Consider the following 20448-nt stretch of genomic DNA (forward strand, 5'->3'; position numbering starts at 1 on the left):
GCTAAAACTACAAAACTCTCAGAATAAGGATAAATATTTATGACCTTGGTTAAGTCACATTCCTTAGACACACCCAAAGCACTAGCAACAAAAGGAACAAGATACACCGGGGTTCATCAAAATTAAAAACGTTTGTGCTTCAGGGTGCCTGGGTGGCTCAGTGGGTTAAGCCGCTGCCTTCGGCTCAGGTCATGATCTCAGGGTCCTGGGATCGAGTCCCGCATTGGGCTCTCTGCTCAGCGGGGAGCCTGCTTCTCTCTCTCTCTGCCTGCCTTGCCTCTCTGCCTACTTGTGATTTCTGTCAAATAAATAAAATCTTAAAAAAAAAAAAAAGTTTGTGCTTCAAAACACAATAAGAAAATAAAGATGGGAGAAGATAATTACCAATTACAATGATGGGGGACAAGTATCCAGAATATATAAAAAACTTTCAATAATGAAAACAGAAACAAAAAATTAGCAAAGGATTTGAATAGACATTTCTCCAAAGATACACAAATGGCCAGTAAGCACACAGGTATTTAGCATCACTAGTTACTAGTTACGGAAGCGCAGATCCAAACCGCAAGATACCAGCTTACACCAACTAGGAGGACTAGAACTCGTCAGGTGAACTATGTAATTATGAGCATGTGAAGAAATAATCCTCAGATAGCACTGGTAGAAATGTAACATGGTGCAGCCACTTAAAATTAAGTTTGGCAGTGACTCAAAAAGGTCTATGACCCAGCAATTTCACCACTAAATACAGAAAAAAGGATTGAAAACATACTGACAACTTATACATGGAAGTTCATAGCAGCATTATTTGTAACAAGGATAAAGTGGAAACCACCCAAATGTTCAAGTGATGAACAAATACTGAACATGGTATCCACAAAGCTGTTTGGCATTACAATGAACAGTGCTAATGCATGCTGCATGGACGACCTCAAGACACCTACTAAGTCACAGAAGCTAGTCAGGAAAGACCGTATCCAACAGCCCTGTTTATGGGAGATGTCCAGAAAGAGAAGTCTAAGGGACCAAGAATAGTTGTTGCCTAGGGCAGGGGACTTGGGGAAATGGTAAAGGATTGCTAATGAATATGGAATTTGGAAGGGAGAGGGGAGGATGAGGAGTATGTCCCAGAATTCAGAGTGATGGTTGCACAATTTTTGAGACTATACTAAAAACAGTACTTACGTGTAAATTTTAGGAGTGCAACTTTTGGCTCAAGAAAAAACAAAAAACAAAACCCTAACTATGGAAGATTTTAAGAGGGACGTTAGTGACAGGGACTTTTTTTCTTGGTGTTCTATTTAAAGTGGGGCTGTCAAGAAAAATCTCAATCAAGTAGCCAGAATGACCTAGCAGCAATTGTTAACATTAAACATTAAAACTCCATTACCAAAAGTGACTTAAAATATACCTTCTCTAGTCTAGAAAATGTAGAACTATAATGCAGACTAACTTCTGAACTTTAAAATGGTTGCTCATTTGACAAATGTGTAAGCTGCTCCTGGGACAAGGCCCGAGATCTTTATTCTACACAGTGAAGATTGTGGATTCCCTTGCTATGGTTTATAACAAATTTAATACACTAACAAAGAAAAAAACGTACATTTCAATGCTTAAACTTTCATGAAGAATACTCATCCTAGAGCTGCAGCCCCCTTCATTGCAGGTCTGTCTCGTTAACATTCTGCAAACGTTCCTGGAACAGGATTTGAAGAGTACCATCCTCCTCCGGCAATGGAGGAGTGGCATCAATTCGCCATTTTCAAAAACAGAGGATACACGTTAAGGGTTAAAAATAAAAACTACGGGGCGGGGGGGATAAAAACAATCAGACCGCACAATCCATATATTTACTTTTTATTGAATTTGTTAATGTTACAGAGTTCTTGCACTGCCAAACCATGCCTGAGAATTCAAAGAAAGAAATGGTACAATGGACAGCCTCACCCACCCATCATACAGTATATTAAAACTTGATTCATGTGCATTTTTATATTTCACAATCTTTTAAAAAGTTATAACAAGAGTTGGAATTTTAAATCTCCTGCAGGCCTTCAGATTTCTAGTATAGTATGCTATTAAATAAAAGTTCCACATACTCATCTCAGTTCATTCCTCAGTAACACAACCCCCAAGAGAATTTTGCTGGAAAAAAAAATGCGTACTTTTCAGGGGAAATATGTGGCTCAAGATCCAAGATTATTTGTTAAGATTTTTGGTTCCCAAATGAAGTCTTCAGTTTAACCAAGAATCCCTTGTTTCTTGCTTAATCATCCAACCTCTCCTTGGCTGGCTCAGCTGCTCACCCCAGTACACCCGAAGGCAGGTACCCCGCCTGCCGCCTCAACCACCACCAAAGTCATGGCCCAGACGTGGTTGGCAGGTCCTGTCAGGAGATACTGTGACCTCCCAGGAGTCAATTTCTGCACTGACACTTTCATCAAGACTGAACTCCTGGAGGAGAGATGACCCACACCGGGGTAGTTTTACTCACTCACTTGCTTCATTCTTGCCAGGAGCAAGTCTGCAACTCTGGCATTTGGCAAAGGGATTTATTAGAGAGAAACCCAGACTCTGCATCAAGTGGTCACATTCCACTTTGAAGTATTTCAACTGAACCGAAGATACAAAACTAGTCAATTACCAGACTATCTCATTAGATGGAAAGACTTTTCAGTAATCCTGGGTAGCTTCCTGAACTCCCTTTAAGGACTAAAAATTACTGGATAGTTTAAGCTGTAATTATTAAAAACAGAAGTGCTACATCACCTGTCTTTCACCCCGGACTCTTCAAATGAACATAAAGACGTACCAGGAGGTTGGTAACAGAGCTAAACTGGCACAATCACTGCATCTATAGAAATGTTCAATACCTGAAAAATTTGGGCACAAGTTTATCTGGAAATCCTGTCAAAGAGATGCAAGATCTGTGAAAACCTAAGTGGGTTTTAGGTTAAGGTTCTGCTCACCGTCGCTCTAAACTGCTAAGGGCCAGTCAGTGAATCCCTTGGCCTGAGCAGAACCCACACTCTTTCCACTGCAGTTTACTGTACAGTTTAGACCTGATTAGAGGAGGCTTAGCAGCACCTGAAGTAGAGCCCCCCACATCCACTGCCCTTGACATCAAAGGCTATTTGGTTCCACTCTAGGGATTGGCAAATTCACGAGACATTTCACAATTCTAATGCGTATTTCAGGTCACTTATTTAACCAAGCAATATGCTTTGTCAAAGAACTTATTCCGAGTCAAAGGAAAAAAAAAAAAAAAAAAAAGGAAAAAAAAGGCCTTAATGGGTGGAACACAGAAAAAGCACTACCCAAATAAAAAATTACTAAAAGAAGTAAGATTACTCCCTCCCCTACCCCCTTTCCCACTTGGTGGACCCAAGTTTGGTTGAATTTAATTTGTGGTTACCTCAGAATACAACTCAAAGCTTAAATTATAAAATCACAACCCTACAGAGATTATCTGAACACATGAGTTCTTTTGAGAGCGGCACATTCCAGGAAGTCTAACACAGCCCACTACAGAGTATCCTTAAGGGTGGGGCACAGGACAGGTTAATTAAGGTCACTTAAATCTTCATCTTTTACAGCAGATCAGAACCCAGATGGCTGACTTTCTGCAGGATTTCTGATAGGAATCCAGTAGAGCTGGTTTCAAGCTTCACACCGACACATACTAGCTGTAACCTTCCGTGTCCAGAAGTTGTGATCCACATGAAGTCCGCAACGAGTGCAGCAAACCTGAGGTAGTCAGCCCTTACGAAGGCTCAGTATCTGAACATAAAAAGATTTTGAAATGACCACTGGCTGCAGTTTGTTTTTGTATCGGCAGAGTAACAACGAAAGAGCACTGCTGAAACTAGTTCACACATTCACAGAACAGTGAGAATCCCCCTAAATCCAGTATATACAAAGAGCAGCTGGGACACCTGCACCTCCACAGTGCCACAGGGCCGGTCACTTATATCGAGTGGTCTGCATCGGCTGTGGGTCCCGCAGAGATCAGATGATGAATGGCTGTTCCTGGTGGTTAGCTGCAGTCTAGTTACCTTAGAAGGGTTAGCAAAGACCATTTCTTAATTGTACTGTGTGTGGCTGCTTTTCTGATTTTCAAGCACAGCATACTGGTTGTCTAGCTGAAGTTTAAGGGCCTGGTTTTTTGAAACCTCATCCCTACCTCTAGTTTTGTGTCTTACTACTTCAAAGCTCTTCTCCATTTCTTTATCCCTAAGGGAAAAGAAATGTAATCAGTAAATTTCTTCTTCACTAGGTTGTTGATCCTCCAAAAGAAAAAAAAAAAAAAGCCACACCCCCCCCCTTTGAAGTATCCTGAGGGAGAAGAAGAGGGGAAAGTGGTCGAGGAATCCTGCTTTTCCTAAATTTGGGTTATACCACTTGCTTTTACAAAAGATCTACATTAGTATGGTGACATATTTTTTCGTAACAGTGAAAAGTCTCTTCAGATTTCTTTCAGTCAGTGTTAAGTTAGGAAAAGAAAGCAGGTCTTCCGGTAAAAGCAAAGCAGTGTAATGCAACCTTTCAGAATGTGGGGACTCTCTTTGCTTTATGCCTTTCTGGCTTAGGAACCATTTCATAGGAATTCTCTACTTTCGACAGTGGGGGAAACCTGCACATAAAATCATCATCAGATCATTTTCTGGGCTTCGAAGAAACAGAAAACACAAATACTGAATCTCTATGGTCCTATTTTCTGTGGCAGCAATCTATTTGAATACTGTTTCCTGCAAACCTATTTTGGGACCAACTTGAAGACAACTGCAAAGTCAAAAGGCTATCTGATAACACGGTGATTCCTTCTAATAGTCACTTTTATTTTTAGCAAATACAAACAATACATCTCTTTATGCCTAAGGGCAACAATTTTGATTCAAGTCAGGTTCTACTCATTATTCAATGATTTCTCCTCACTTCTCCTTGATGGGAGTGGATCAGATAAAGCAAGTTGAGTCCCGTGGGGAATCACTGCCCCTTATTCTGTAGGACAGAGCACAGGTGCCAAGTCCAATAGAGGCTTAAGTTCAAGCCAGATGGCCTCTCAAAGAGACAAAAAGACTGGTATTTACTTTAAAAGCCACCCCCCACCAAAACCAGTATTTCCATCTGATGTCCTTTACATTTCTTGCCATTTTATTTACTTAAAAAAAAATAAAAATAAAAATAAAAAATTCATGTCCCTACAAAGGATGTGGAAGTGCCATATGTGGTCATTTAATTCCAGGTGGCATTCATTTTAAGTACCTGCTGAAATAAGATTATTTTAATATTAGATTTATAAATGCCAACATCTTTCATCTTTTCACATCAACTGGGAATACAATGAAATATTGCTCTTATATTTCTAGTTTCCATGTTATAAGGAACATGTGCTTACGAAAAATTCTAAATAGATACATGTCATAGCTACAGAACAACACAAACCAGGAATAAAGAAACTTTTGTAGACAATGTCTGTCTTTGGTGTGCTTCTTCCCCACTGCCCCCTTCCAGGATCCTTACCCCTTTCCCCACCCTCAGGCTTCTAAGTCCCACGTAATGCACAGCTGCCTGTCGGCAGTAGCCTGGGCTTTACCAAGGAGATCCCCTCCCCTCCACCTCAGGTGGGTTTTCCTATCTCCCATATCCCACTCGCTGGCCAAGGGACACGGTTCCCAGACAAAAGGCAGGAGTTGACAGTACTTACTTCCGGCTTTCTACATGCTTGGCAGTGGACTGCAGGGATGGGAACTGTGTATCACTGTAGATTTCTGGTGGTCCTTGTGGTGTTTTCCTTGTTGTGGTTAACCTGGCTCCAGGAGGCCTATACACACCGCTAGTCATTGCCGGTTCTGGGGTCTCTGTAACTAACATTTCATTAACAGTTTAGAGGAACTATTCAAATGCCTTGGCATTCTAATAAGCTAGACCCGCATTCCCAATGACTTGACAATTACAGAAAAAAACCCAATACCTACACAAGAAGTCTCCCTGGACAACAGAAGAAAGTTATCTGAGGAATGTCTGACAGTGAAAATGCTCTTCTCTCTCAGGGGCAGTCTTCTAACTTCTCTTCCATGTACAACACTTCGACTACCTATGTAAATGAGTTCTTTCAAACTTACTGGAAGTGGGAGAGGAATCTTTTTTGTGGACCTGGGAGACAGTCTGTCAGCTACTGTCTTTCAGAAAAGCACAACCTCAGCCCTCAGTTTACATACAGGTAAATGTGGGTAATGATTTCTTTATCTGTTTGGTGTGTTAGATAACACACCATGTGTAAAGAATTTACTTATGAAAATGCTTGTGTATATATTTACTTGTAAAAGACTAGTAGAAATAAGCCACTACATATCTTTAATAATTTCCTTGTCTTCCACATCAATGGATTTTAAGGCTGTCTTATTTTATAAACACAGGTAAAGCAGGAAAAGAATGAGGCAGCTGAGCAGCCCAGTCTTACAGGATGGCTCATGTTTTCGGGACAGAATCTTTCAGCCTTTCCTTATGTATCATTTTTTCTCTCCCCATTCTTAATATGGACTTAGTATTTTATTATGTGTGTTTTCCATTTATCAAAAACTTCATTTCAAATAAACGCCTACGCCATCATTTATTAGCTGCAATATAATGCAGCCATTTGAATACTACTATAAAGGCTTATTGTCTCATACAGCTTTTAATTAAGTGTGGGAAAGCTGTAGTATCACACGCATTCATTAGTGACTGAGCACCTGCTGTGTCAGGCGCTGTTCTAAACTGCACGGTGGAAGATACAAATGTTAAGGACATGCCTTCATGAACTGGACTGGATATTCAGGCTGCTAGCTACATGCAGCCATCTGAAATGAAATAAACTTTAAGAATTCAGTTCCTTAGGTCTAGTAGTCTAGTGGCATTTTAAGTGCGCAACCACCACCTGTGGCTAGCAGCTATTTCGGTGAACAATGCTATTCTGTCACTGCAAAAAGTACTGTGGGGCAGTGCTCAGCTCGAGGGAGGAGACGCATCCACATAAAGGTTGGTGCCCAAACGAAAATGAGCAGGGGAAGGGACTGCAAAGGGAGCACACGATGGGCAAGGGTCTCAGTGTTGAGGTGGAAACCAAACAAGGCCTAAAAGCCATAAGGAGGCAAACTTAGAGTAGGCAAACAAGCCAAATCTGGTCCAACTCCAGCTTTCCTAAATGGCTCAATGGAATGCAGCGACACTCACTGGGTGTCTGCATCAGCTGCCTCTGTGCTGTCACAGCAGGGCTGGGCAACTAAAATCCTCTTCTGCGTGGCCCTCAAAATCTAAATTACCTCTTATCTGGACCTTTGCAGAAGCAGCTTTCTTAGAGGCTCTTAATATAAAGGAAAGAGGATTCAGGATGAGCATCTAGACAAAAAGGGCCTGTGGCAGCAGTGTACCTGGTATCCTCAAGAAGCAGGGTTAAGGGAGGACCAGATTCAAAGAAACAGCAAGTCAGAAGAAGGGATCACAAGGCAGGGATCCCAAGCCTTGCAGGTCACTGAGAACTTCAGCTTCTCTTGGGGGGGGTGGGCAGGGGCATGCACAGAAGCAGACAGACCAGCAAAGAGATGACCTCACTGATCCATATAAAAATTAACAGTTCAAAGCAGAGTGGTAGCAGTGCCCCTGGAGAGAACTAGTCACACAGAGTGTGATTTTGAAAATAAAGACAAAACAAATTTACTGACAAATGAGATTTAGGTGTGGAGCAAGGAAAAGGCATCAAAGAGGACTCCAAGAGTTGTGGCCTAAGGGACTGAATGAACAGCAAGGAGATTAGGAAAGCCGTGTGCTCACCCCTGACATGGGTTTGAACTGCATGGCTCCACTAACACCTTCATGTTTTTGATAAATATGGTAGAGAAATGTAAATGGATTTTTTTCTTTATGCTTTTAGTATTTTTCCTCTAGCTTATTCTAAGACTACAGTAGGATAAATACATAAAATATGTGTTGTTACTGATAACAACTAGTAACTGGTTACTGGTATGTTTGTTACTCTTAAGGCTTTTAGTCGTAGCAGGCTCTCAGTAGTTACATTTTGGGGTAGCCAGAAGTGAAACATGGATCTGACTGCACAGAGGTTCGGGGGCCCCCACCCTCGCATTGTCCAAGGGTCCACTGTACATGAGTTCAGCTGGGGATATGCGGATATCGAGATGCCGGCTTGGCAGCTAAGCATGTGTGGAGGTCAGGAGAGACGTTAGCTGGTGTGAATTTTGGAGCTGCCGGCATGTGGATACTGTCAAGGGAGGGAGGGCACAGAAAAGAGCGCGGCAGGGACTGACCACTGGGGTAGGTTCTCTCTCAGAGGCAGGAGAAAAGAAAGTCCAGCCAGGGAGACAGAATCAACAGTGGAGGGAGCAGGAGACTATGGTGTCCTGGGGTGATCAAGCGCTGCTGATGGGGCAAACTGGGTGAGGATGGAGACCTGGACACTAAGTTAGCAATGCTCAGGTCATCAGAGAGAAGTAAAAAAAGCTAAATGGAAAAGCATATATATACACACCTAGCAAAGGGCTAGAAAGGATGCCAAGAATGCTGATACATACTAATTATCTGTGATCTCTGGGCAGTAAGATTTGGAGTGAACTATTGTTCTATTATTCTGCATTTAAAAAAAATGGGTATATGTTATAACGTAATGTTTCTCAAACTTCTCTCAACACTGCCATTTCTTTTTTTTTTTTTTTAAAGATTTATTTATTTATTTATTTGACAGAGAGAAATCACAAGTAGATGGAGAGGCAGGCAGAAGAGTGAGAGAGGGAAGCAGGCTCCCTGCTGAGCAGAGAGCCCGATGCGGGGCTCGATCCCAGGACCCTGAGATCATGACCTGAGCCAAAGGCAGCGGCTCAACCCACTGAGCCACCCAGGCGCCCCTCAACACTGCCATTTCTAAGGAACCCTTTCAGACATCTATTTCCTAAACACCATGCCCCTACACCAGGAAATGTTAATACCACAGATACACTGTGCACCTGCTCACACACTTCACTGTTGCCCTCTGGTGGGCAACAGCCCACTAGAAGATGTAACACTTCTTCATGCTCCCACCAAGAACCTCTTATTATCAACTCTTAGGAATGAAAATGTGCCCTTCTGAGAATTCATGCCTCAAGACAGAGTAAATGAGGAACAGGGTAAAAAACATAAAAGACAGGTGGAAACACAGGTACAATTTCCCTTAGCCAACTGTCAAAAATTGACACAAATTACAAGTATTTTAAGTTTGGCAAGTTAGTTTACATATAAATTTAAGGAGCCTACAGAAAAGCATGTCTTTTAAGGTCTAAATTCCTTTACACAGGATGTGAAACTCTTTCAGACAGACAAATACAAACATCTCTCCTAAGAGTAGAAAGGAACCCCACTCATTCTCCTACAAGCCTTCATTTAGTTGCATGCCAACAGTACACTGAATTATACAGACAGCTGTAGGAGAATAAAATATTAAGCTTACCAATTACTGCAGCAGGAGGTGCTTGCACTGGGGCTGTTTTATTCCAGGGGCCTGAAGATTTCTCTACACCACCGCCGCCACCTCCACCTTCTTCCCAGTTATCACCTGGATCTTCTCTTTTCTCGTTATCATCTTCTTCCTTTTCACTAGTGGAAAAGCAAACAAGTGAATTCAATTACAGAACTATCAGGAAAATCACCACTCCATATCCTTACCTGTTTTGTTTCAAGGCTGATCTGTGTGACCCTAAGACAAGTCACCCAACCTCTTCAGAGGCCCAGTGACCCACCTGCTTAAAAGAAACAGAGACAGAAATAGGGGATTTTATCTGTTATACACTGGGACTTCCACCTGACTTCCTATGAAAGGACTGCACTGCTACGAAACATTTAGAAAACTACTTGGTCTGACAGTCTCTGCTTTTCTTTCTTGCAAACCTCATATAGTCAAGAACACTTAGAAATATTTACCATACTGACATGCCAGGCTTAGGACAATCTATGTCATTACATACAGCAGCCCCAAGTAAGAGCAGGACCCCAGCTACCAACCTCATGCAACTGCGGGAGAAGAGGCCAGACTAACCTGAGAAAAGGGGACTTAAGAGGGATTAAGGGTAAGCTCTGGATTTTTCTAGGACCAGACCAGAGTGGCTGAATAGGCACTTATGGTAAGCAAATTTTCAGTAATAAAACAGTTTTTTTTAGTTGTTTAATTTCATTTCCTAATCTTTTAGCACATATTACAAAATACTCTCAAAATGAGAATTCACATTCCAAAAGAAACAAGCCTGTGTTCAGTGTTGACATCAGGGCTACAGACTTTGTTAGTGCCAGTCTCTACTGTTTGACACAGGGAAGATACAGAACTGGTTTCTATCACCAGATAGGTCACCCATTTAAAGAAGAGAATACAAAAACTCAGTCTTTGGCTTTATTAGTAATTAGAAATGCGAAAGATAGCCTCAGTGGTATCCCAAGACCATGTGTAGTGTTTATGCCTATTTCTTCTTTATTTTTAAGTTGGCTTGATTCAAGAATCAGGGAGTCAAATCTAACTGCCTTTTGTCGAGATTCTCCCTTGCTGCTGCTACCGCTTCTGGCACAGACAACCAACCTTTCACTGAATTATGTTTCGTGACAGTGGTGGTTTTTCCTAGAACTTCAGCCTATCAACCTCCTTTTCCATTCTGACCACGCTTTTCTCTCCTACTGGAAAAAACAAAACAAAATAAAACCCAGAGCAGTTGCCTAAAGCTGTCCTCCGCCTTTTACTCTTTCAGACATCTTGTTCCCTTGATGCCTGATCAATGATCATGGTCTTAACAATGTGCAGATGACTCCCACCCTATTGTGCATGACCCTGGGAACATCACGGCCCCTCCTGGCTTCTACAAAAGGACACTCAAGACTGGTTTCTTGACATTTCTGTTAAAACAAGGAAAGTGCTAGCTATAAGACAAATTTCTCGAATAACCAATGGTCTCCTTTAAAGACCCTTATGGAGGGTGTGGGTGGCTCAATGGGTTTAAGCATCTGCCTTCAGCTCAGGTCATGATCCTGGGGTCCTGGGATCAAGTCCTGCCTCAGGTTCCCTGCTCAGTGGGGACCCGGTTTCTCCCTCTGCCTCCCACTTCCCCTGACCAGTATCTGTCCCTCTGACAAATAAAAAAGTAAGATCTTAAAAAAAGAAAAAAGACAGAGGAATATTTCAAAGACAATGACCACCAACAGAGGTGATTCCAGATTTTGGAGGCCTAGGGTGACAATCAGGGAGGGAGAGGGGAATGAACACATCCTCAGCCAGCATTTGTAGCATGATTTTACTTAAGACTGTAAGAGGAAAAAAGATTGAGAATAGGGCCAAGCCATCCTCCAGTTTCCTTTTGTTAACACATAATAGAATCTATACAGCCATTTAAAATAGAATTCCTTTTTTGTTAACACATAATAGAATCTGTACAGCTGTTTAAAATGCTGACATGGAAGGAATATTCATGTCAGTTAAGCCAATGGCTTTCTAAAACAAAATCTATACACCTTAATATAAGAAGAAGGACATTCTGATTCAAAAAAAAAAAAAAAGTTTAAAATAAAGTAGCTGGGTGCTAGAATGCCTGATTTTATTTTCTTCATGCAGCAAGTAGTTATGAGCAGATTCTAAAACCAGACTTCCTGGTTCAAATCATCTGGGTTTTGCCATCGACTAGGCCAGGAGACTTTGAGTAGGACACTTAACTTTTGTATGCCTCAGTTTCCTCTATGTAAAATAGGGATAATAGTTCTGTTCTAAAAATTAAATGAGTTAATGGACACAAAGCACCAAGAAAAGTGCCTGGCATAGAGTAGGTGCTGTTAAATGTTATGACTTTTTTTTGGAGTGGGGGGTGGGGCAGAGGGAGAGAGAATATTAATTAAGCAGATTCCACGCGGAGTATGGAGTCTGACAAGAAGCTCAATCTCACAATCCCAGCTGAAACCGAGTCGTATGCTTAACTAACTGCACCACCCAGGCGCCCCACTATTACATGCTTTTTAATATCTATCTGAGTTTTCAGACAGATGCCATCTTTATACTAGGAAAAAAAGTAAGAGAAAAAAACTCAAAATCTCAAAAACCCACAACATGAACAGTTCTTTGTAAATAGATTTTTTTCTTTTTAAATAGATTTTTAAAAATAAGATACCAAACACTATGACCCTGTTTTTGACAATTTACACATAGAAAGAATGACCAGGTAAGGATACGAAGGTCCTAATTTATCCAGGAGTCTAACAGTGGTATCCTAACATTAGAACTGTTCCAAAATATTTTTTTTCAGTCACCCATTTCTGAGAACTGATGCCAATGTAATTTACTTTCATGCAATTTGCTTGGTTCCTGAGTAAATACCCAAGTGTTATTTACCTAGTTACAGAAGACTTGTTAGTCTGTCCCAGTAATCCAATCCCAGCCAGACAAGGAAGTAAGACCCCTACAAGGACTTTAAGAACCTTCATGGCGGGACGCCTGGGTGGCTCAGTTGGTTAAGCAGCTGCCTTCGGCTCAGGTCATGATCCCAGCGTCCTGGGATCGAGTCCCACATCGGGCTCCTTGCTCGGCAGGGAGCCTGCTTCTCTCTCTGTCTCTTCCTGCCATTCTGTCTGCCTGTGCTCACTCTCTCTCCCTCTCTCAGACAAATAAATAAAATCTTAAAAAAAAAAAAAAAATCAATATTTAAAAAAAAAAAAGAACCTTCATGGCACTTTTACTCTCATATATACCCCCAAGGTATGCTAGCTTTCTGTTTGTCATTTACATTGTGAAACACTTACCTCAGCAAAATGTGCTGAATCACTTGTCCAAACACACACTATATTCTAAAATAGATTTTTCTTCAAATTCTCTAATATTTAGTGATTAATATATCTAAACTGCAATTATCAGCTTACAGTAAGCAATCAACTGAACACTAAAAAAATTTTAACACTGATTATCTCTAAACAGAAGGGATTAGAGATCTCTCTCATACATTTTTTAAGCTGTTATGCCTTTTAAAAACCCTTTAAAAATAAAGTTTTTCTAATTCACAGTAAGATACTAAAGAAAAGCCCCAAATTGGCCTGACAGAATACTGATGATCCATGTAAAAGAAGTTCCTTTACTGTAATGTTTACTACCTCTTCACCCTAAGACAAGTGAAGAATGAATAAATCTAAAAATCCCTTTAAATTACAAAATATTACTAAGTAAGAGGAGTTTAATTAAAGGGATTGTGCATCTGTAATAATAGGCACAAGACAACCTAATATTTTGGTTTCTTAAGATTCTTAAGTATTAAACTAAACTTTGGAAACTGTCTAGTAAGGATCTTTCATCCAAGAGAGAGAAGGAACAAAAAGGCCCAGAGATGCTAAAAGCCTTGTCAAAAGGCTGTAGGACTAAGGGCAGGGTAGAAATAACTTAAAATTTTATCTGATTACTTTTTCTTACACACTTCCAGAAAATGTCAAATCTCTAAATGTCTTAAAATACACGTTGCAAAGAATCATTTCCACAGGAGATAATTAGGCTAAAATTTGGTATTTGACCCAAAATACTACATAGCTAAATATATAGCTGATTAATGTATCAGCTAAATTTCACATTTCTAAACACTACACTGCTATTTGTAAATACATTATCACAATATATAGTCTATGGTCTTAAATATGCAACAGTCTGTAAGGTACTCGTGGTAGTATAGCTGAATGAAGCAAGAAAATGTAATATTTACTGAGTATCTAGAAGGCCAGACCCTGTCCTATCAGTTCACAAATTAAACCTCACAATAACACCATGGCAGGCAGGAGACTTAATGTACAAAGACGACACAGACACTCAGACTAAAATTTAAGCCCCTTCCCCAGGGCTAAAAAGTAGCAAGCCAAACCCCTTGTCTCCAGAGCTCATACTCTCTCATGTTGCTTCTTTCATTTTATCCTCTTTAGAGCTCTAACATATGACACAAATTTTCTCTATTTTGAGCAAATTCATTTTCAGTATGGCTGATCAGGATTACACAACCTGCAACAGTTTCTTAATAAAGATGGGACATCCTTACCTCTTTATCTCACAGGACATTACATGAGAGTTTATACATCCTAACCCTCCTTCCCCAATTACTAGGGTTTTAGCAGCTAAAACAAAATCCAGACTTGACTGTGCTTCTGCATCTCCACTGGTTTGCCCTATTACCCATCCACTGTTACAACAGCAAAATCGCTAGACATGGCCTGATGAGCTATGCTGGCAGCTTCCTCCGAAGACTTTCTCAATGCCTTCACGGGAGACTAAGTGTCTCTCTCCTGTGTTCCACAGTATCCTGCCCATCACTGAAATGATCTACTGGTGTTTAGGTGAGCAGGAATTATTTCTATAACCCTCATGTCTGGCACACTACAGTCACACTAAGATTTGCTACAATGAATCCAGCTTTGCTGCAGGAGTGATTTCTTCAAGTAACAACTTACCCAACTCTACCTAATGGTTTTAAAGGTCTAGATTCTTTTTTTGTTGTTGTTAAGATTTTATTTATTTGACAGACAGAACATGCACAAGCAGGGGGAGCAGCAGAGGAAGAGGGAGAAGCAGGTTCTCTGCTGAGCAGGGAGCCCAATCCAGGACTCAATCCCAAGGCCTTGGGATCATGACCCGAACTGAAGGGAGATGCTTAGCCAAGTGAGCCACCCAGGTGTCCCTAGAGTTCTAGATTTTTTTTCTTTTTTCTTTTCTTTTCTTTTTTTTTTTTTAAAGATTTATTCGACAAAGACAGAAGAGAGGGAACATAAACAGGGGGAGTGGAAGAGGGAGAGGCAGGCTTCCCGCCAAGCAGGGAGCCTGATGAAGGACTTGATCCCAGGGATCCCTGGGATCGTGATATAAGCAGAAGGCAGATGCTTAATGACCAAGCCACCCAGGCACCCCGAGTTCTAGTTTCTTAAGAAGGTTCCTAAAAAAAACCACTGGGCTCCAAGAAATCATTTTTTTTCTTTTTTAAAGTAAGCCCAAGATGACGCTTGAATTCACAACCCTGAGACTGAGTCACATGCTCCCCCTACTGAGCCAGCCAGGTGCCCCTCCAAGAAGTCAATTTATTACCAAACCATGACAAATGCTCAACATTTAGTAACTTCAAATATTAAATTAAATCCATTTTAAAGATGAGAGGCCTACAGGTCCCATTTAGACTGCTAACAATCCAACAATCCAAGCTCCAATGTTAAGCCCCTTTTATCACCATCCCAATGGCACCCCTCTAAAGAACTTGTCTCTACATAATGAGGACCTTGAACACAACTATTAATTTAGACACAAAATCTGTACGCAAGTTCTTTTAATACTCTTGGCACTTTAATCTTGAGCTAGTTGGTAAATGTGTTAGAACATTAATACAGCATTGTTTGCCGCTACTGAAAATTTCCTTTCAAATGAACACTTATCTTCAATAAAGGTCCAGCATGCTAACCTATCATAAGGTCTAGTGTCAAAAAAATTTTAAGGCTATATGCAGTATTTGCAGCTGACTAATGCAAATGTGACAAAAATGATAAGGAAATCTAAGCAAAGAGTATATGGGTACTTATTTTATCTTTCTTGGAACTTTCATGAGGTTTCTCATTTTTCAAAGCAAAAAGTTGTAAGAAAAAAAACTTTAAGATTATAAGGCTGTAAATGTCAAGGTATTTTAAGTCAAATTCCAAAGTTTCATATTCCCTTGTCTCATACAGAGATAGCAAAGTTGCCTCTCTCATAGAAAAAGTTTAACAAATTGAAGGCATAAAGAATCATGTGCCTCACCTTCTCTAAGTTATGTCCTTTCTTCTGCCCCTTCCTAAGTAAGGGCTTCTGCCTAAAAGATTAAGACCAAGCTATAAAAGACAATAATTCTACAGCTGAACACTCTGAGAGGGATTTTTGTTTGGTATGGTCATACTCATGTCAACCTGAACATGTCATTTTCTATCAGGTTCATAGTGAACTGACTCACCAGTCTTTAGTCATTATAGTAGTCAGAGTACCTTCACTACCCCTTGTCCTCAAATCTTGGTATTATAAATCAGTTGCCTCATGGTTAAATAACAGACTGCCAAGACTAAGTTATTCTAATATACCCAATGAATAGAGATGATTAGTATTGCTGAGTGGGTATTTTACAAATACCCTATTCAAAAATCCTCACAACAATCCTAGGAGTTGTCTCAATTCTGCAGATCAGAACCAACACTCCAAAGTAAAATGACTTGCCCACAGTCACACATAAACAGAAGCTGAAACCCAGGCTCCTCTTTTCCCCAAAGTCCATGTTTTCGTGACATTATCAACTCCATCCCATTTATGTGGGAAACCTACTTCCACTCCTTTAAAGAAAACAAAGTGTCTCCTTTCTTGGGGATCCCAATCCTACCGAGTTTCACTGTCAAAACATTTAATACAAAGTTTACAAGGATAGACAGTATATAGTGTGAAAATCTGTCATTATTAGACCTCAGATGATGTCTCACACTCAAGTCTTTCCTGAAGGCGGTTAGATCGTGAAGGTAATGGAAAAAATACTCTTGACTCCAGGGTGACTGAGGAGCCACAAAGGCAGCTTCCTGAAAACATGTTTTCCAATGTTAGGTTAGAGAAAGACATGTGGCAGACCACTCAGAAGTAAGACTAGGTGCTAAGAATAACGAGAAAAACAACATAAAAGCTAGTCAAGCTTCAGGTCAAGCAGAATTTAAACACTCGTACTAGCTGAGATTTACCTACGCCCCTGGCAGAGGTGAATGACATAATTTATGAAATGTTTCATTATCTCTGGAGTAGCCAGAACAAAAATAACCTTGAGTATGGATATGGGATATATAATCAAGGACATAAAAATAGACCTCCAAAATATAATAATAAAAATCTTCCCATAATATAATAAAATCAATTTCTAGCATTCAGTGAATTCAAAACATTTCCCCTCAGAAAGTGTTACTCTTGCTCAGTAAGTTCAACACGGTCAAACACTATTCCTCCTGTCACTCAATCTTCAGAATTTGCAGTTAAGAACCTGTGCTTAGGAAAGACGGACCAAGAGCCTTATTCTACAGCCAAAGAGGAACCACACTGCCAGTGCCAAAGCCCCAATGGATAAGAACGTCACATCTCATCCTCTTCATTTTCACAGGCCAAACCCCAGAAATCAGGGGAAAAAAAAATTTTTTTTTTTTTTTAGGGAAATTTTCTTAACTAACCTCTCTAGAAACATCTCACATACAAATTCAAGAAGTTGTTGGGAGTAAAATTTAGCCTAATCACTTCTACTTATCATTACTTCAAAAGAACCTCAAGAGTGGAGAAGCCCCATTTCCTAAAACGTTTCCCACAGTCAGTCAGGTTTCACTTTGGTTAAGCTCACTACACGACGACAAAGAACCTAGGAGATAAACGTCTGGCACTCTGGGAGGTATTCAACAGAAGTCAAAAATATTAGCCCTGGTGTCTGAATTTGAGTAACTTATGTAAGGCCATAAATATTAACACTTGGATAAGTAATAAGACAGTATTCTGTTAAGGAAAATTACTTCTGCCCTTGTGCCACGTGGTCACTGGTATACACAAGCTGCAAACTTCGAACTGGAGGCAGTTCATTACATCATTTATTTCTTTAAACTGGGAATTAAAGACTTTTAACCTTAAAGACGGTAGAACCATACATTCACCCATTAAAGTAAGACATCTATTCACATGAATCTAAAACCAACTATCACAGATTTGACTTAATAATCCCCTAAACCAACCAACCCATTTTTCAAAAAAAAACACCATCTTCTGGAACCTTTTAATTTTTTTTTTGAAGATTTTATTTTATTCATTTAAGAGAAAGAGAGAGAGAAAACAAACAGCGGCAGTGGGAGAGGGAAAACCAGACTCCCAACTGAGCTGGGGAGCCCAACAGGACCTGGAAATCATGACCTGAGCAGCAGATGCTTAACCATCTGAGCCACCAAGGTGCCCCTGTTTTCTTGAACTTTAAAAATAACATGCTCAGACTATCTGATGCCCTATAAAATTCTAGGGAGAAAAAATCTGCAGTGTTAGGATACTTATTATTCTTGGGGGTGAAGGTAGTGACTAAAAGGGCTTTAGATAACCTCTGCAGGAGTAATGTTCAGTTTCTTGACCTTGCTGTTGATTACACAGATTGGTCTCACTGGGTGAACATATAAAATCTGTACATCAATTAAGTATACTTAAATTACAAAAATACGTATGTACTACTAACTTGCTTATTGGAGAGATCTGAAAACCACGTTATTTTTTAATCAAACGAACAAAACCCCTAGGTTCAACACACCAATGTTAAAAGTGAAGGTCTTCAAATCACAAAATCCATTTCATTTTAGTGGTCTCAAATAAGTAGGCAAGCTCTCACAGGATTTTGAAGCGGACAGCTAATTTGATCAGCATACAGAAGGGCTGCCCCCACAGAGACAAGGAAGACACAATCCATTACAGCCCTAATATGCATATCTAAAGTACGAGGCCCTGTGATACAGTTTGGGGGCTAGTGAAAAACCAAACATACTATACCTACCCTAAGGGTTATCTAAACGCGTTTGTAACCAGACCATACCTTATTTGCATCGCCTGAACTCTGAGGCCGCTGTAATCAACCTCTTTTTGCTCAAATTCTTTCCACTCATCTTCATCCTGTAACACACACACCATTTGGTCAATTAAAGCTATGTGTTAAAACACAACTAAGGCAAATATCAGAATACGAAAAGAGGATCAAGCGTCTGGAACCTAAAATACAGACGCGTTTTCTGGCCAAAGGCCCTTTTAAAAATGATCCCAAGGCGGCCGACTAGGCTAGAGGACAAACGTGCCCAGCGGTCCAACCCTCTTTCTTCCACCGGGTTCCCTCCAGAGAGCTGTTACTTTAAAAGCAACCAGGAAAAGTCGAAAGAAAAAAGTCAATGGTAACCCCACAACTAAATGTCTACCACAATGTTGTCATGGGACTTATTCTGTTACGGGTTTAGAGGCCAAACCATGGCAATTAAAGCTGCCACAAATGCGATTGTTAGAAAATTCTGCTCAGACTGGCGGGCTGAAGTCAGAACACCAAATTACTCAGAGCACACGTCACTCGATAAATGCTGCTCTGGGCTGGGTACTTCGGACCCAAACTCGTTTCCCCTCGAGGGTACCGCGGACCGACTCTCGGTCCTGGCCAGCGACACGAGGTGGAGGGCCGGGGCGGGAGAGGGCTGGGGGTCCCGCGGGGAGAGGCCGGCGGGCACGGCGTGGGAAGCCCCCGTCACATGGCCAGCCTCCGCGCCCGTCCGCCCGCTGGCCGGCCCCTCCCGGACGCTTCCCCGGGCGGGCGGCCGGCGGGGGCGGGCACATGGGCGCAAGCGCGCGGCCCGGCCCCGAATCCCGGCCTCTCCGGCCCCTCACCTTAGTCACGGTCTTGGTGGCGGCCCCGGGGCCGGAGGCCCCCGCGCCCGCGGTCCCGCCGTCGCCCGGCCGGGCCCCTGCGCCCGCCCCTGCGCCCGCCGCGCCCGCGGCTCCGCTGCTCCCGCCGGCGCCGCCCGCCGCACTCGCGGCACTCGCCGCCCGGCTGCTCCGCTCCTTTTTCTTCTTCTTGTCCCTCTTGGCGAAGAAGTTGTCTAGGCTCCGCTCCTCCGTCTCGGCCATGGCCGCAGCCTCCTCGGCCTGGATGGGTGGGGCCGGCGGCGGGCGCGGCCCGCGGGGCTCAGAGCTCGGGGTCGAGGCCGGCTCTGCGCTCACGCTCCCGGGCGCGGCGACGCCTCAGCCCCGCGGGGTCGCCGAGGCGTGTGCGGCGGGGCGGGCGGCTCCCCCCGCGTGCTGGCGGGCGGTGGTACGGCCCGCCTAGGGGATCGCGAGCCGGTGCCGCCGCTCGAAGCCGCCGGGGCTGCCGCTGCTGCCGAGCCCGCGGTGCAGGATCCCGCCCGCTCCGCAGCCGGAGGGGAAAAGGAACGCGCGGGCCAGCGGCTCCGGCGAGAGTGCTTGGCTAGCAGCGGCGCGTGCAGGAGGAAGACACGCGCGCGCAGGCCCGGAGAGGAAGGGAGAGGGGGTGGGGAGGGGAGGGAGGGGGAGGAGGGAGGGCGGGCCACCAGAAGAGAGAGGCAGCGCCCGCGCGTGCGTACTTAGCTCCGCCCGCCGCTGTGGGAGCGCAAAGGGGAGGGCGGCGGGAGGAGACGGAGGCGGAGCTGCCAGAGGAGCCAATCAGGTGTCAGAACGAAGCGCTTAGGCGACAATCCCTGCCTCAGATGGGGCGGGGCCTTGGGACAGAGAGAGGAGGGTGTATGCTAAATAAGAGAGCTTCCTGATGGTTCCTGCCTCCCGATTGGCCAGGGGTTTAGCCTTGAGGGCGGGCATTTAGAGGGCTAATTGGTGACTTGGCTGAAGAAGTCGGGTGAAAGGGGCGGGTGGGTTCCGTCTGA

General features: G+C 42.6%; 1 protein-coding gene across 5 annotated transcripts; it reads right to left on the reverse strand.

Moving 5' to 3' along the window:
• Positions 1 to 1841: 1841 nt before the first annotated feature.
• CDV3 (CDV3 homolog) lies at positions 1842 to 20059 on the reverse strand. Of its 5 annotated transcripts, XM_044252342.1 has the most exons (6): positions 19439 to 20059; positions 18609 to 18685; positions 9479 to 9624; positions 5708 to 5867; positions 4184 to 4233; positions 1842 to 4055 (listed from the first exon to the last, which is right to left on the reverse strand). In XM_044252342.1, the coding sequence occupies exons 1-6, from the start codon at positions 19676 to 19678 to the stop codon at positions 4048 to 4050; spliced, it is 681 nt and encodes a 226-aa protein (XP_044108277.1). In that variant the 5' UTR covers positions 19679 to 20059; the 3' UTR covers positions 1842 to 4047. The 5 variants fall into 5 exon arrangements, with proteins under 5 accessions (XP_044108277.1, XP_044108276.1, XP_044108280.1 ...); XM_044252341.1 differs by having other exon boundaries at positions 1842 to 4233; positions 19439 to 20058; XM_044252345.1 differs by lacking the exon at positions 4184 to 4233 and having other exon boundaries at positions 19439 to 20057.
• Between the last annotated feature and the right edge of the window lie 389 nt (positions 20060 to 20448).

This window comes from Neovison vison, chromosome 6 (genome assembly GCF_020171115.1).
Source record: "Neovison vison isolate M4711 chromosome 6, ASM_NN_V1, whole genome shotgun sequence".
In the NCBI taxonomy this organism is placed as follows: domain Eukaryota; kingdom Metazoa; phylum Chordata; class Mammalia; order Carnivora; family Mustelidae; genus Neogale; species Neogale vison.

Bases quoted from the DNA above. Each gene is read 5' to 3' on its own strand.
- CDV3 (XM_044252341.1), bottom strand. From the start codon at position 19,678: ATGGCCGAGACGGAGGAGCGGAGCCTAGACAACTTCTTCGCCAAGAGG. The intron at 18,686-19,438 runs GTGAGGGGCCGG...TGTGTGTTACAG, and splicing joins CCACCAAGACCGTGACTAAG to GATGAAGATGAGTGGAAAGA. The intron at 9,625-18,608 runs GTATGGTCTGGT...CTTTTCCACTAG, and splicing joins GTTCAGGCGATGCAAATAAG to TGAAAAGGAAGAAGATGATA.